Source organism: Thalassophryne amazonica, chromosome 22, assembly GCF_902500255.1.
Source record: "Thalassophryne amazonica chromosome 22, fThaAma1.1, whole genome shotgun sequence".
Classification (NCBI taxonomy): Eukaryota; Metazoa; Chordata; class Actinopteri; order Batrachoidiformes; family Batrachoididae; genus Thalassophryne; species Thalassophryne amazonica.
The window spans coordinates 266,669-285,204 of record NC_047124.1 but is presented as its reverse complement, the minus strand read 5'-3'; the positions used below and the strand labels follow the sequence as shown (position 1 = coordinate 285,204).

Below are 18,536 nucleotides of genomic sequence, written 5' to 3'. Positions count from 1 at the left end.
GTAACACCTGGTTTGGGCTTTAGGACAACCATTGCATCCACAGGTCCAGGCTTCACCCCCTATTTATTTAAAGGATGGTGGTCAAAGTGATTGTAAAAAGTGATACAAGTGTTAGATGCTGAGTAATTAATAAAATTGTATTTATTTATTCATTCATTTATTCTTGCAGGGATGTGCAGTATTTTAACAGGGCAATGAAGCAGTAAGGCAACAATGCAACATAACATGATAATGTGAATGTCAAAGGCATTTTATGACTTATCCAAACTTTGATAGAGGGCTGTGCAATATCAGGGCAATGGTGCAATAATTGTGGTGTAAACACGTATTTTATTTATAGGATGCACTTCTGTGAAGAGTGTGTTTGTTGCTGTGGATTTTTTTGTGTGTGTGGGACTCGGCAAGACTGCATGCTAATGTCACTGTTGTCTTTGGTGTCTACTGATGTGTGTGCTATGTGTCACACCTGTGACAAATAAAGATCAATTAAAATTCAAGTGAGACAAACCATTGTTCTGGGTTTGTGTCATTTCTGCTCTGTCTCTGTGCACGACAGGACAGGAGGGACGACGGACAGGCCACATTCAGAATAATGGGCTGTCTGGAAAAGCAATGCAACTAAGTGGTTGCAGATCCCACAACCAGCCACACAGGAGCAGCTGCTGTTGATCAGCACAACTGGATTTGAATCACGCAATGTCATCTGAAAAACACAGAGGCAAAATTGATTATCTTGAAAAGACTGTCTCCAGCAATGACAATAGGAGCAAAACCTGCCCTGGTGTAGGCCACTCATCTGTTGTCTCATGTAACATTTATACTGTTCTTCATTACTCTTCACATTACTAGTTCACTGAGCAAACTCATGTTAGATATCCAGGTCTATGACCCAAACATATTTTTCAATCTGAACTTAATTTTCAGTCCAGATGAAACACTTACACACAGAGGTGAAATAAGGCTTCATTTTATTTTATTTATTTATTTATTTATTTGTGCCTCCAAAACAGAACAGTGCAGATTTTGCTTCGTGAAGAGTGTCATCATAATGTGTTAAGTATAAGAGTTGGAGCCATGAAAAGATCAGACATTCATTGATCCAGTAGGAAATGTGTTTACAAGTTAAGGTGACAGGAAGTTAGAACATGCAGTTTGAAGAATAGCTGAGGTGGACTGTTTTCTGCTTTTAACAATAGTTAATAGTTGAGGTGGACTGCTTTTGAGGCATAGAGGTAGATGCTAATAGCTCGAAATGTAAAAAATCCCTCCCATTTGTTTATTATTTCTCTACCGCTTTGCCAAATGGACCAAATGGCCTCACCTGCTTACTGATTCCATCTCAGCTACTCACCTGCATCTGGCTACCAACATCTTTACCTATGATTAACAAAGTTGTTAATGTGAAGTAAGAGCAAAGGTAAAAAGGTAGAACTTGTGTTGAACGAACTTTTGAACATGTTCAACAGAACTTTGAACGCTGAACTTGTGCCATTTTAACCAGTCCTACTCTTAGCTGATGTGGCGCATCTGTTTTCTTCATAGACCTGTAGCAGTGGGCCCTCACCATTACCTGGTTAGCCTTGTTTTTGCCTGATACTTCAATCAAATATACAAATATACAAAAATGGGCATTTCTACAAACATGGTTAACCTGAAACAGGATGGATATTTGGTTCGTGACCAAAAAACAAGTCAAGTGCTAGCTCCCACCTCAGGCTAACTTCAATTAGCATCAGCGACTTACCTTCAAAATTGCAGAGGTAGGACGAAACGTAAAACTTGAAACCTTTTTCAAGTTTTCTGCGGCATTGTACTTGTTCAAATCAAATCAAATCAGTTTTATTTATATAGCGACAAATCACAACAAACAGTTGCCCCAAGGCGCTTTATATTGAAGGCAAAAGCCATACAATAATTACGGAAAAACCCCAACGGTCAAAATGACCCCCTGTGAGCAAGCACTTGGCGACAGTGGGAAGGAAAAACTCCCTTTTAACAGGAAGAAACCTCCAGCAGAACCAGGCTCAGGGAGGGGCAGTCTTCTGCTGGGACTGGTTGGGGCTGAGGGAGAGAACCAGGAAAAAGACATGCTGTGGAAGAGAGCAGAGATCAATCACTAATGATTAAATGCAGAGTGGTGCATACAGAGCAAAAAGAGAAAGAAACACTCAGTGCATCATGGGAACCCCCAGCAGTCTAAGTCTATAGCAGCATAACTAAGGGATGGTTCAGGGTCATCTGATCCAGCCCTAACTATAAGCTTTAGCAAAAAGGAAAGTTTTAAGCCTAATCTTAAAAGTAGAGAGGGTGTCTGTCTCCCTGATCTGAATTGGGAGCTGGTTCCACAGGAGAGGAGCCTGAAAGCTGAAGGCTCTGCCTCCCATTCTACTCTTACAAACCCTAGGAACTACAAGTAAGCCTGCAGTCAGAGCGCAAAGTGCTCTATTGGGGTGATATGGTACTAAGAGGTCCCTAAGATAAGATGGGACCTGATTATTCAAAACCTTATAAGTAAGAAGAAGAATTTTAAATTCTATTCTAGAATTAACAGGAAGCCAATGAAGAGAGGCCAATATGGGTGAAATATGCTCTCTCCTTCTAGTCCCTGTCAGTACTCTAGCTGCAGCATTTTGAATTAACTGAAGGCTTTTCAGGGAACTTTTAGGAGAGCCTGATAATAATGAATTACAATAGTCCAGCCTAGAGGAAATAAATGCATGAATTAGTTTTTCAGCATCACTCTGAGACAAGACCTTTTTAATTTTAGAGATATTGCGCAAATGTAAAAAAGCAGTCCTACATATTTGTTTAATATGCGCATTGAACGACATATCCTGATCAAAAATGACTCCAAGATTTCTCACAGTATTACTAGAGGTCAGGGTAATGCCATCCAGAGTAAGGATCTGGTTAGACACCATGTTTCTAAGATTTGTGGAGCCAAGTACAATAACTTCAGTTTTATCTGAGTTTAAAAGCAGGAAATTAGAGGTCATCCATGTCTTTATGTCTGTAAGACAATCCTGCAGTTTAACTAATTGGTGTGTGTCCTCTGGCTTCATGGATAGATAAAGCTGGGTATCATCTGCATAACAATGAAAATTTAAGCAATGCTTTCTAATAATACTGCCTAAGGGAAGCATGTATAAAGTGAATAAAATTGGTCCTAGCACAGAACCTTGTGGAACTACATAATTAGCCTTAGTCTGTGAAGAAGACTCCCCATTTACATGAACAAATTGTAATCTTGATGCTCTGACAATACGACGCACATCATTAACAGTGAACTTCGGTAAACCCAAGAGACACCGAGTGAACTTCACGGGCTCAGCCATAACACCGACACTTCCGAAACCGGAAACAGTGTACCATCCTAGCAATAAAGAAGGAAGTGATCCATGCACCGAGCGCATTGTCAAAATCATCAGCAGGGTGCGTAGTTTGCATCCTGCTCTGATAGCAAAGCTCTCCATAGCTAAAACAGTGTTTTGAACAACCTGTTGATATTTCATATTTCTCTCCCTGTCTCTCTGTCGTGAGTTTTTTTTTTTCAGTGCTGTTCACACACTGTACAACCTTCTACTCTGCTCTTCGGCTGGAGTGATAAATTACACTTTGTTTCTAAAACAGACTACGCTTAAAAAAAATAGAACACTGAATGTATTTGGTAAAGTCAATGCAACGTAATGCAAAACAACATTAAAGCTGGAATTGATTACATCAACTAGACAATATCTCTCTAAATTTAACAGTAACAAACACTTTTAAACACTAGTATCAATTACATGTAAAACCCCTGTGTTTCATGTGTTAAAGCACAACAAAACATCGCTGCAGTGTTTCTCAGTTTCTCAAGTTGTGGGGGTGTGGAGCGGCAGGGAGAGGAGGAGGTGAGCATTTAGAGCTTCCCTCAGCAGCTGTGTGTATACACGCTCCTCCTCCAACACCCCAGACCAGGAACAGAATACCACGACTGCTCCAACAAACAAGCAAAATAACCCAACTCTTCTCAAATAAAAACCCCAAACCGTCCACAGGTCCAAAGAAGACCTGTGTTACATTACACGCAACATATTGTACACACATGTAGACACGTAGAACTCAACGGAACCATTAATTACAGTGAACTGATAGGAGACTTTCTTTTTTCCTTTCGCCAACCTTCTGTCTGGAGGTCAAGAACTGGGTATGCAATCAGTCTCACAATCAGTTTTTTTTTCTTTTCTTTTTTTTAAGTCCTCAGAGAAGCTACCACAACCACTGCTCCCTTCTGTCTGTTATGTCATCAAAAATAATTAGTGGATCAGTCAATCAACAATTTTTCAATCTTTTAGCAGTATTTAATATGTATACTGGTGAATTGATTCATAGAAATGTTTTATAACCCAAAGTCTTCATTGCTTACACGATGAATACCCGCTGGAACTTGTTGATCTAATTGGTCAGTTCCACAGTAGCTCATTCATGATTACTGAGGCAAGATTGGCCAAATACTGCAATGTCAATCTAAATTTTATTTTTCCCCAGACAGAAAAGAACCAACCCACACAAATTTCAAACCAACACCACACAAAAATATTCACAAAAATATACCACACAACAATAAATCCAATCATTAATCACTCTACTGGAATATAATCTTGATTAGCTTTACTTAAAATCTGTTAAGTCGGTGAAACTAACCAACTTTTACACTTTATCCAGTGTACAAAAATCAACCATATTTTAACCACTTCATCCCAGTTATATGATCGTTCAATATGGAAAGTAGGAAGATGATAGTATTTATTGTCTTTGAGTTATCATCTTAACAAGTTGAAAACTTTTATTTCATCAACAGATCTATTTCAGAATTCTTTCTCAAAATACTCTGTCTTTTACCCTAGACACCAACTCACACTCATATACATGTACAAAATTGATTAATGAGCACTTATTTCTCAGTATCTTAACTCCACACTTTAAAATGTTGGAGCGCCAGCAAACTGTGACCTTGACAGTTTTATCTAAAACAATTCACAATAATTACACATAATCTGTCTATATAGCAACAGCAGAATAAAAGTAAGGAAAAATTGATAACAAGTATAATCTTTTAGAAAAAGAAAGAACTGCAACCTTATATGTACATAAACAAAATTCATGTTGAAAACGGAGAACTCCTTATCTTTGCGAATGTGTACATTCACGCGCAAAGTGTCCCTTCTTCCCACACTTCCAACATGTCAAATTCCTCTTTATCTCATGCTCACAGGCTTTACCTCTGGCCGCTCTGCGATGCTGACCTTTGCTCTTTCCTACAAAATACACTTCTTCCTCACACATCATTATGACTGCTCCAGCAGGTTTAAAAACTGCTGTGTTTGGTGCAAAAGCATGGTCTGGTGTATTTTTCACTCCACATCTCTCTTGCCTTTTTGTAAAATCACTGGTGTTCTCTTTTATAGTATCAAATGACTTTGTTGTGGAGTTTAACTGTAATTTTCCCAAGAAGTTAACTGTCTCTCTCCACATTTTTAAGTGTTCGGGTGATGCTGGATCTTTTGTCTCCATGTACCAAACATCATTTGACTGTGTGTCATGTTGGCTGTGAGAACAACAGCAGTTACCCATTTTAGCTGTTCGTGGGGTTATCTCATAGGGAGCTCTAAACGAACAGGTTGTTGTTCTTTTTTCCCTGTTTGGTCACTGATCAGTCTGAAAAGTGTCACCACTTTGACCTCTGAGAGGTGGGTGACCTTGCTTAGGGCTTCTTTTCAGGCTTGTAGGCTCACAAACAGGTGTGGTGCGTATAGAACGCTTACAACCTACTTTGCAGACAGGGCTTTGTTTCTGCCAGTGGGTTAAAACTGGTGACAGGCCCCCGCGATTCAGTTGTGCACACTCACACAAACACATTCACATCACTGTGCTTCAGCTGTTATCACATTTTATCTCCGCTGTTATCACGCTTCTGCTCCAGCTAGTTTTTTATATCAGAATTTTACTGCTCGTCCACCGAAGGTTTCACCGACCTAACACTGTACAGTTTTTTTACGCGCTGTTCCGGACCCGAAAGGGGTCTCTGTAGTTGTCTCTTGCTTTTTGTTTTCCCAATTGTAAACCCCAATAGTAAACCGCTGTTGGCTCCACACGGAGCTGACAGCCCACATCAGGTGTCTGACACAGCGGGAATGGAACGAGCACGGAACACGAACACGAGCGCATGGCTCCACTGTGCCACCTGATTTTCCTTTTTTTTTTCCAGAAAGTAAAATTTAACGCTTTGCAGCCAGGCTTTTGCCTCACACCTTACAGTGTTTAAGCCAAGAGACGAACCAAGAAAGACATTACGGGGCTTTTCCCTCGCGGTGGTCCCGGCCACATGCGCACATGTGCACGTAAAGAAATTCAGTTCTCACCCGTGATCAGACTCTGCTGCTGTATTCGAATGCCTTCACCCCGGTAAGCGTTGACCCATTAGGGAGGTGACCCGTTCCCCGGAAAAGGGTGTGCGGGACCTGGTTCCCGTGCCGCGGCCATGGACTCCACGGGGGTCCTCCATCACAGGCAGACGACTGTCCCGGTCTATTGGCATCTGGCTTGAAGGACCAAGATGTCAGAGTTGTTCAGAGTTGGACCTGAATAGAACAACTCAGTTAACACACAGAAATAATCATGCAGGAGACACTGAATTTCTTTTCCTGATCAGGAGAGAGCAGAACGAGCTTAACCCTCATCACCAACCATCCCGTCAGCTCTGAAGGGCCCCGCCCATTTGCTTCTCCTATTTATTGACAAAAAGTTACATACAAGCATATAGGAGTGGCAATATCACAAAGAAGGAAAAGACACAGAGTCTGGTCTCACATTGATATGAATACTGTTATGGCTTTAAGCCTTCAGTCTCCTACACTTCCCATAACAATGTCCAGCCCTGAACCAGTGTGCTGGTCACACCGCTCTTCCCTCAAGGCTGAACCATTAATTAAAGACGCACATCTGTGCTCAGCAAAAACATAGCTTTAGCTAAACAGTCTGCACATTCACTAAGCCAAAGATCATCTGTTCACCCTCTCGTGCGAGCAGTTTTAATGATTACTTGAACAGTTGAGTGTATATGGTTGCTTTGACAATGAGTGATTAATTAAAAGAATAATGGTACATGAACTCTCACACATGCATATATGTATATATGAAAATAGAGAACAGAATCAAAGACAAGATCAAAGACAGTACATCAAAGTAAAGGCATTAACAATCAAAGTAAAGACATTAATATTTGATAATCATATTGCTAATATGTAGAAAATCCTGTCAGCTGTTATATAAAACAAATAATGAATGTTTTTACATTCTTTCAATGGACGAATACTTAATTCGATGAAAGCTGGAACAAACCATTTAACTCGTCTTCACCTCACTGAATAGTACGGTCCAGCCCCTTTCACCTCATGAATTATTTGGACCATTGAACTCATGAACATTAATTATTTGTATACAGTTTCTTTCATACTGCTCTAAATATGCAGCAGTTAATATTTTTAAATCACTTTTAATGATGAAATCAAAAGGAGGACAAAACTACAGCACGCCAATTCTAAACACTTTTCTACGGCCACTCACATGTTGATGCAGATGCGTTACCATTGTTTCACAGTGGATACCTTGACACTTCCCATGAACAGAAGATCTGTTGCATTCTTATAAAGTAGTTTATATTCTGGTTTGTTGACTTTGTTTTCTCACCAAAATTCAATGGCCCTAGAATTTGCTTGGCACCATATGGCGATCAAATTCTCTAAATGGCCTGAATCTGTCTAGATTTGTTCTGGACCCAAATGGATTTTTTATATATACATTACATCACAGTCTTCTTGATGATGCACCGTGTGTTGTAGTCCTGTGATACTACCTTGCGTGACTAAACGAGGAAGAAAAGCATGCGTCACAAACTGCATGTGGCTCCTGTGATGAATCTAATTAAAGAAACCTGGAGGGAACCTGATAGATCTGCAGAGAAACTCTAAGCGCCTGGGAGATTTCTGGTATCAGTGTTGTCACAAACATATTCAAGGACTCTGCATACTCTATGTGTATGTCCTTACAGTGTTCAGAAGCTGGGTGAGTTTCTCCAGAGTGACGAAATTGGAGACGATAGCTGGAGAAATGGAGACATTTCTGTTTCCTATGAGGTTGGGAAGAAGCATCTTGGCATGGTGAGTCTTACTGATACATGATCAATCAATAGAACTGTGAAGGTTTGAAAGCAAATTAGGCCAGACTTCTGCTTTTTTCTTTTTTTACAGTATTGACCTTATTTTTTCAGTTTGGTTCAGACAACTTTAAATATTAACATGAGTGTTTCCATCGGGGGATGAAGCAATAATCTCCAGCACAGTTCATTCAGGTTATAACAATCACACATAAAGAGCTTTTAAACAACCTTTGAGTCAGAACCTACATGATGGTTTGCGAGATAAACAGAAATCCTTGGTCCCACCAAATAATAAATCCATGAATAATGAGCCACGTATGGATTTGTCAGTGATTATTCGAAACAACAGCAACAGTAACAACAGCAACAGTAACAACAGTGTGGGGCACTTTGTGTACGAGTTACTACGAGGACTAACAAGGATTATAGAGGCATGTGTATGGTCAGGACAAGGCTGTAAAAGCCCATTATTTCAGCGCCTGACAGCTACGAGGACCGGGAGAGGCTATTTTTGGAGCACACAATTCCATCTGCTTTTTTCATTTGTCTCTCCTGCTACATGAAGTAGAGAATGGCTTTAAAGCAGCTAAAAGGTAATTATTCAAAATGTTTTTATTGTAATAGCGTGGTAAAACGGTTGCATGTTCATTCATTCTATATAATCAGCTGTAAAAGTATGTGATTGATTTAATATCTTGTTATTAATGGATTACTATCTCCGCTGTGTGTGCGCACTGACGCAATGACTCACACTCAAATGAGCATTTAGGCAGAACGCCAGCTCACAAAAGAGTGATTTTGCGGTCAATAATGGATGAGCACAAAGTTAAAAGTTGGATCACGGTGTGAAAATGACTGTGTTTAAAGCCAGTGAGCCATGGATGGAAAGGAAGCCAGCAAGTATGAGCGCAGAGGCGGCTGTCCAGGAATGCAGAATGGCAGCACACGCAAAAGAGCGATTTTTGCGGACGTAAATGGAGGAACACAAAGTTAAGTGGGATCACGGTGTCAAAAGAAATAAAGCCAGTGAGAGGAAGCACAGAGGCAATGGTCCAGGAACCCATGGATCAGTTCTAGCTGGTCTGTTACATTTAATTACTCTGGAACACTGGTGGACAACAGCCTGATGCATGGTGCACACCGGCCGGACTGTACAGGAGTATGTTTTTTTGGACTGCGTTTAAAAAATATGACATCTTGAATGGATGCCGTGACATGAAAACCCACACTTTAAAGGGACCAAGTGTGGGAGGGCTGGAATCTTGGACCAAACCCGTGCCTAAACCTGCACCAACATTGCGTTATCATGGCGCTACATGGTTCATAAGCGGTGGCACAAGCCATTTGAGGCTGGACGGGGTTCAAATGGCAGGTCGGTTGTGGCTCACTAGAGGCTGATACCTGGTACAGAGAGGCACAGAGAGGTGCCTTAGTAGCGTATATGTGATGACTTAAAACATGGATCATTCTTCAAATAATTGCTGACACACCCATGTGTGGCTCATTATTCATGGCTTATTATTCGGTGGATCCAAGGCTTAAATCTATCACATATCAGCTACTAAGGCGCCTCTGTGTACCTCGTATCAGCCTCTAATGAGCCACGACTGACCTGTCATTTGAGCCCTGTTCAGTCTCGAGTGGCTCGTGTCGCCGCATATGATTCACGTCAAGCCACATATGATCCATGTATAGCGCCATGTAATGCGACGTTGCATAGTCGTGCTGGGGTGCCCATCTGTGCGTCAGGCTGCAGTTCACCTGTGTTCCAGAGTCATTAAATGCAGCAGTTCTGCGTTTACACCTAGTGCAAGATTGAAAAAAACTACTGTGGAGAAGTTTCTCTGTGACCAAAAAAGACACCACAATGAGTGTGTTAATTATATGCAGCCGCACATGTGTGGATCCCCCCCCCCCCCCCCCAAAAAAAAAAAAAACCTGTACAATCACCTCTCTGCTTCTTCCTTCTTCTCGCTGGCTTTATTTCTTCCGCAGCAGTCATGTTGACATCATGATCCAACTTTTAACTTTGTGGTCGTCCATTATTGTCTGCAAAATTGCTCTTTTGTGCACTCGCCTTCTGAATAAATGCGTGTGTTGAGTGCAAGTCATTGCACCACAGTGGAGCTCATCTGATCCATTATAACAAGATGTTAAATCTATCATAAACATACTTTTACAGTTGCTTATAAAGAAGGAATGAAGATGCAACTGTTTTACCAAGCCATTACAATATGAACATGAAAATAGTTACCTTTTAGGTTGTTCCACATACATTCTCCACCTCCTGATGCACACAAGCGAGAGAGGGAAAAAAAGGGTCCAGATGAAATAGTCCTCTGATACCAGAAGCGATTGGAGGTGTTTTCAACAGCCAAACTCTGGCAGAAAATTATTAATCCGCTATGAAATAATTCTTTTATATACAGCGTCCAGTGCACAAAACAGGTGGGATTGTCACGACAAAGTGTGCGAAAAGGTGGAGCCAAAATAGTGTGTCCAAAATAGCCTGTCCTGTCCTCGTAGCCACCAGGTGCTCAGATAATGGGCCTCGTCCTCACCACACATGCCTCTAAAATCCTCATTTGTCCTCGTAGTACCTCGTACACAAACTGCCCCACGCTGTTGTTGCTAAATTTTGAACTTCTTGAAATTTGCACCACACTCAGAGATGAGCCTCATTACCCGAATATTCTGCCTCTAAGAGCCACTATTCTCCCATGATAGTTGAATAACTGGACTTGTACCAAAAAAACCAAAACCAAAAACATGCTACGTGGTTCATTATTCATCCTTCATTATTCGGTGGGACCAGAGCTTAAGTTATGTAATTTGCACAGTAGAAAATAAAGACACGAAGGTGAATCTGTGACTCTAAATTTGCAGTGTGAGAGAGAAAATTTAATTCATAATCATATCCTGGTGAGCAAGTTTTTTTTTCATTTTGAACATTCCTTTTCTTATTATTATTACATACATTTACATCACTTGGCTCATTCAAAATTGGTGCTGATGATGTAGCTTGCTGCTGGATGGAGCAGTGAGATGTGTGTTGCAATGTTGAACTGTGCAGAACTACATCATCCAGGCTTAGAGGAGAAGGAACCCCTGAAGCGCCTCTTCTCCTCAGGGAACTGAACTGGCTGGAGAAAAGTCCAACTAACATCGCTCTCTTTCCATCAGTCCCATGTCCTGCTTCATTCTTTTCATGTCTCCCTGAAGACCAAAGCCATCAACAGGAAGCAGCCCATGCGCTACCAGATGGACCACTATGAGCAGCCAAGCCGGCGACACATGAGACCCATGGAGACGGAGGATGTGGCTGTAAAGGTCAGTGTAAAAATTGATGCACTGCAGAATGTTTGAAAAGATGTAATGTCAGAAAAGTAGCGTCAGGGTCATGACACAGGAGATAAGTCCCAGTGCATAAGCTCAAGGATCTGAATCATTAGCGCATAATAGTAGTCAGTATTTTTGGCTTCCATTCACATCTCACGCTGTCTAATAGATGGTGTCATTATTTCCTGAAATGCTCAGCAATGGTTTCCTGTCATATGCTCTGATTTATTTATTTAATTTTTTTATGTGTGGTGTGACATATCTGTGTGTGTGTGTGTGTACGCGCACACACTCAGGAAGTGTAGGAATCGCATGAGAATTTGTTGCTCATTAAAGGCCTTTTTGATTGCATTAAGAATTTTTCTCAGCCCCTCTGTGAAGCCTTTTCTTCCTGTCTTGTCCCTGTGGAGTCAAACTAGCAACCAGGTGTTGGCGTGCTGTTGACAGAGCTGCACAATAAAGTGGGCGTATAATCGTACTGAAGAAACTCATCTAATCATCATAAGGGAAAATATTGCCCATATCAGAAAAGTTAAACCTAAAAAATGTTGTCTAATATTTTAATTTTTAAATGTCCTCAGTTAAAAATCAAATCAAATCCAGACTTCTGATGTCTTATAACAAAGTCCTCTTTTCTACTCCACCATGATACAGTGCAACTGGTCATGCTGCAGACCAAAGTTGCACTATGTGCAGTTTCTCCAGTCACAGCCACAGAAGCCTATAGTTCCTTCAGCCTTGGTGGCTTCCTCACTAGTCACCTTCTTACATGGTCACTCAATTACTCCAGACAGATTTACCACATAGTACCAAATTGTCTGCAGTTATTGTTTACTCAGTTATTATTCCAATAGTAAATTAATCAACTACTTTGTTTTAATGTCTAATTTCTGTGATTTCAGCTTAAGTGTGAATGTTTTGGGGTTTCTTTGATAGTTTGTTTAGTTTGGATTTTGGACAAATCAAGATATTCGAGGATATTTTTGTTGTGAAGGTGTAGGAACACGGACCCACAACAGGGGGCGTTAAATGAACGGACAATGGATAAGCCAAACAGTAACAATTTAATGTTGTGAAGTGCACAATGGAATACAGACAAACACAGTTTTGGTACCACAGACAATTATATGTAGCGTGACGTGTGGGCAGGCTTGAGGATAGGAGACGTCCGTCCCGAACCGAGCGGGATCCCACACGGCCTTCACCACCAACAGATCTGAAGAACACCGGAGCCGCCAAGTCCTGGATCCCCAGGTGGCCACCGTCTCCAGCTGTCAGACCTGGTACTGCTGGCAGAGATCAGAAACAGTATTGATGAGTGTGAGTTCGCACACTCAGTAATCCCACAGTCTGTGTTCTGTCATAAAAATAAAATGTGTCCATAATTTTTTATTTTATTTTTTTGCTCCTCTCTATTTTACACAAGTACAGTCTGACCTTACCAACCCTTAGAGCAAGAACGCAGGCAACAGTAGTAAGAAAAACTCCCTCTGATATTGAGGAAGAAACCTCAAGCAGACCAGACTTGGAAAGGTGACCCACTGCTTGGGCAATTCTAACAGTCACAAGGTTTTACAAAGCTGAAGAAACAGAAGACAGGAAGTTAAACAGCACATCTTTACAAAAGAAAAAACATTGATTTGATGAGAAGTCCACCCAGGTGTTTGCACCACAGGTAGAGGTCATCCAGGCTTCCTCATGCCGTCATTGGCCTGCTCCTGTGACAACGTCAGTGCCAAATGCACACTACACAGCTACAGGCCTGGCATCTCACAGACAGTCCGGAATTCTACAGTTTGTAGCGATCAGTCCTGCAATCCCAAGCAATGTTATATGTGCCTCAGACAGAAACAGCAGAATTAGTCGGCCATAAAAACTGCACCTAAGGTACAATTCATCAGCAGTAAATCGACAGGAAAGCAGAGAAATTACTAAGGTGATCGCCGGCCACTAGCCTTAAGCTTCCCTAACACACCCCAAATTTAGATAAAGTTAAGGCCAAGACCTGTTCTGTTGCTAATAAAATTACTTAGAAAGCACAGAAACATACTATGTCAGTATGCTAGCCATACGAAAGGGAAAATAAGTGCATCTTAAGTCTGGACTTGAAAGTCTCTACAGAATCTGACTTTTATTGATGCATGGAGATCATTCCACAGAACAGGGACACAATAAGAGAAAGCTCTGTGACCCGCAGACTTTTTATTCACCCTAGGGGCACAAAGTAGTCCTGCATCCTGAGAAAACAGAGCCCGGGCCGGTACGTAAGGTTTAATTAGGTCAGCTAGGTAGGGAGGTGCTAGTCTGTGAATAATTTTATTGGTTAGTATCAGAACCTTAAAATCTGATCTCACTGGGACAGGAAGCCAGTGAAGAGACGCCAAAATGGGTGTAATGTGGTCAGACTTTCTGCTTCTTGTTAAGAGTTTGGCAGCAGCATTTTGAACCAATTGGAGACCTCTCTCATAGGTCCTTCAACCCCCCCAACACACACACACACACACACACACACACACACACACACACACACACACACACACACACACACACACACACACACCACACACACACACACATCATTAAATAAAAATGATAGAAACACTTTGACAGCAGCACCTTACTTCTTTGTACGGTGATACTTGATTTGTGTCCTTAGCGTCTGGTGAAATTTATAAAACCTGAGAAGTGGGTCGTAGGACAGCTCTTGTGGTTTGGTTCCCACATGGAAGTCATGGGTGTTCCTCCCTTTTGTGTAATGAAGTTATCTGCCATGAAGCAGCTTTTTAAACTCTGGGTCAGAACACGAAATGGGTCATGTGCCTTATTCTGGTGGGACAGTGCATAACGAGGAAACGGCACGTAGTCGTGTGTTACATAATGATACTTTACTGTCATTCTCTTGCTGTAGTGGTTTTCACATGGTTTGTGAAAACTAATGTTTACAAAGAGTTATTTACTTAAACATTTATTTGAAATTCAAAAGCTGTTCATTCTCGAAGGTCTTTCACACAAATGTTAAAGTAATGTGAGTTCAAAACCCTGAAAATGGGTGTGTGATTAATGACTGAGTTGGAGGTAATGTAAAATAAAATATTGGATATGTGTTCAACTCTAGAGAGAAGAAAAATACATTAATTTGATTGGGTTTTGTGGGGGTGGGTGGGTTGGTTTAGTTATTGCTACCTCCCGGACCCGGCGCCACGAGGGGGCGTTTGGGGGCGACGCCCCCTCACGTCATCAACCTCGCCCCCTTGGATGTGAGAGTTATCAAAAATAAAAATAAAAAAGAAATACTGGAAAATATAGCGCCTCGCAATTTCGCAGATTTTTTAGTCCAATTTTGCATGCTTTTTTTTTTTTTTTTACAGCGCATTGTGCTCTGCGTCCTCATCAAGCAGGCCGGTGTTCTGTCGAGATGACAGGACACCTGTTACAGCACCGCGAAGGGAGAGTACGGGCATTGTGTTCTGCGTGTCTGTTTATAAGAATCTTCTCGCCCAGAAGAAAAAAGAGCGTCAACAACTACTCATAACTGTGTTCTTCACTCGGAAAAAGACACCTGCAGCGAGGCCTTCAACGGAGCGGCGCCAGGACGAAGAGGCGGGATCAGAGGAACGTTTAAGGATCGTTGATCGTTAAAATTAAATTTGTTAGTTCTAAAAGCCATCATAATTATTTATAGGAAAACATTCTATTTTTATTTCTCAAACAAATGTTTGGGCCTGAAAACAGGTTGGTCTTATTTTTCTACTAAGGTTTGAACTTTGAGAGTGTTTACACACGAGAGAAAAGTGAGAAAATGTTCATGCCTGTTTGAGAAAAGTGTATAAAGTGTGTAGTGAGGGGTTTTACAGCCTTAAAACGTCTATAATAATTGTAAAAAATAACGCTGTCTACTTCGCGGATTTCGCCTATTGCGGGCTATTTTTAGAACATAACTCCCACGATAAACGAGGGACCACTGTATATCTACAAGAAAGGTTTATCTTTGACCCGTTGTGTGACTGTCATGCCCAATTGCGCTGTGTTTGCGCTTGTGATGGAGGGCTGTATGTGGGATTAATCTACTGTCTCGTGTCGTTTCTCAGATCAGTTGTTGGTTTGGTTTGTGGTATGCAGGAGATCACTTGACCGAGAGTCTATACGTTCAAATAATAATTAAAAAATACTGTCATCACTCTTTACTCTTACTCAGTCAGTCTCTTACAATGGTGTAGCCTAAATACACGAGCTTTCTAGGAGCGCACCCAATTCATTACGCACGCTCAGAGGCACGTACCCCCCGGTGCGCACTTTTTTTGGGGGGGGGGGTGGCGTGACCCCGCACCCTGTGATAAAGTCATCGCCCCCTTAATATTTTTTTTCTGGTGCCGGGCCTGCTACCTCCCCCCTCCAAAAAAGTAAAACCCAAAACAATACATGCAGACTAAAATTGAGATTTTAATCGGAACTGTTGGGACATCGTCCTGACCTCTGATAATTATGGACACTTGTATTCAGGAACAGTGATATTTTTTTACCAGACTAAAGTTAAATTAGTACAGTTATAGAGCAGCTTTTCCATCTGATGCAGATGCTCAAAGCACTTTACAATGATACCTCACATTTAAGTCAATTTCAATTCAATTTCAATTTATTTCCTTTATATAGCGCCAAATCACAGAGTTGCCTCAAGGCGCTTCACACAGGTAAGGTCTAACCTTACTAACCCCCAGAGCAACAGTGGTAAGAAAAAACTCCCTCTGTGGAAGAAACCTCAAGCAGACCAGACTCAAAGGGGTGACCCTCTGCTTGGGCCATGATACAGACATAAATTACAGAAATAATTCACAGAACAATTCACGGAAGAATATACAAGAATTTCTGTTGGTGCACAGGACAGGAGGGTCTCCAGTACAAATACCACACCCATCTCTGGATGGATCTGCGCCTTAAACAGAGAAAAAACAGAATCAGGCATCAGAAAGACAACAAATACTGTATAATTTGTCAGCATTAAACAACAAGAAAAACAGAAGAAATACTAAGGTGATTGCCGGCCACTAGCCCTAAGCTTCACGAAAAGACCCAGAATTTAGGTGAAGTTGAGGCTGCGGCCCGCTCCAATTACTAATAAATGAATTAAAAGAGTAAAAAGCGTAAAACAAAACTGTACCAGTATGCTAGCCATATGAAAGGGAAAATAAGTGCATCTTAAGTCTGGACTTGAAAATCTCCACAGAATCTGACTGTTTTATTGATGCAGGGAGATCATTCCACAGAACAGGGGCATGATAAGAGAAAGCTCTGTGACCTGCAGACTTCTTATTCACCTTAGGGACACAAAGTAGTCCTGCACCCTGAGAACGTAAAGACCGGGCCGGTGCGTAAGGTTTAATTAGGTCAGCTAGGTAGGGAGGTTCCAGTCCAGGAGTAATTTTATAGGTTAGTAGCAGAACCTTAAAATCTGATCTCACTGGGACAGGAAGCCAGTGAAGAGATGCCAAAAAATGGGTGTAAAGTGGTCAAACTTTCTGCTTCGTGTCAAAAGTCTGGCTGCAGCATTCTGAACCAATTGGAGACCCCTAATGCTAGACTGCTGTAAACCAGAAAATAGAACATTGCAGTAGTCCAATCTGGAAGAGATGAACGCATGGATCAGGGTCTCAGCATCAGCCATAGACAGGATGGGATGAATCTTTGCTATATTTCGCAGGTGGAAGAAAGCAGTCCTAGTAATATTTCTAATATGGAGATCAAAGGACAACGAAGGATCAAAAATTACCCCAAGGTTCCTCACTTTGTCAGTGTGATGTATGACACACGAGCCTAGGCTGAGTGTTAACTGGTCAAATTGATGCTGATGTCTTTCTGGACCAAGAACCATCATTTCAGTCTTTTCAGAGTTTAAAAGTAGGACGTTTCTAGACATCCAACTTCTCACTGATGCAAGGCAATCTTCTAAGGATTTTTTGTGAACGAGATTACCAGCAGTTATCGGCATGTATAACTGAGTATCATCTGCATAGCAGTGAAAGGTAATCCCAGAACGCCGCAATATGTGCCCAAGGGGTGCTATACAAAGGGAGAAAAGCAGGGGGCCTAAGACAGACCCCTGTGGAACCCCAAATTTCATGTCACTAAGGTTAGAGGTAGTGTTACTGTACAAAACACAGTGAGAACAACTGGTCAAGTATGACGTCAGCCATGCAAGGGCACTCCCAGTAATCCCAAAATGATTTTCCAGCCTATCGAGTAGAATATGATGATCCACGGTATCAAATGCAGCACTGAGATCTAACAGCAACAGAACCGTAGTGGTGTCTGAATCCATTGTAAGCAGAAGATCATTCACCACTTTAGAGGTTGGGATGGACCCTTGTCTTCCTGGGTGGTTGTCATCCAGGACCAAGGGTGGCTCTGTGTGTGGTGAATGTGGCAAAGTATAGCACCAGCGCATGCTCCTTGACCTGACCTGATACTTACACACTGTCAGCATGCCATGCAAGGAGCACCAGGGAACAATTTTGGGATTAAGGATGTTGCTGCTTCATACGTTTTTTGTTTGATGGAGAAAATGGTTTTCTGGTCACAAAGTCACCATGTGCTATATGCTCCACATGCATTAACTAAAGCTTCTGTACTTTCTTTTAAGGTGAGCAGTGGATTCTTCACCTGGGGAAGCAACTTGTCAACGCTGTCCGACATCAACATCCACATTCCTACAGGTAGGGCTGGAGAATATAAGAATGCCCTCATTGCCAGGCCTGTTGACCTAGCTGCTCTGTGGGACATCCTGACATTTCATCTGATCTCCAATAAGTTGCAGGACATCACAGGTGGCCCATACACAGGTCATGCAGAGTAGAGGAAGAGTGTCTTTTTTTTTTTTAATTTGCACAGTGAATTCTGGTCCTTATCACAGATGCTCCTGGCTCAAAATAAATTCAGTGTCTGAATGGAGGGGGAATTCGCCTGGGTGGCTGCCAGTCAGGATCCCTGGTTGATCCATAGAGTGGTG

At 41.6% G+C, this 18,536-nt stretch overlaps 1 protein-coding gene across 1 annotated transcript in view; it reads left to right on the top strand.

The window, feature by feature from the left end:
- Nucleotides 1–18,536, top strand: part of abcc9 (ATP-binding cassette, sub-family C (CFTR/MRP), member 9) — a 268,703-nt gene that overhangs the window by 58,981 nt on the left and 191,186 nt on the right. The window contains 3 exon segments of the mRNA XM_034163302.1: nt 8,090–8,198; nt 11,420–11,527; nt 18,171–18,243. Of these exon segments, the coding sequence (XP_034019193.1) occupies nt 8,090–8,198; nt 11,420–11,527; nt 18,171–18,243 (290 nt within the window).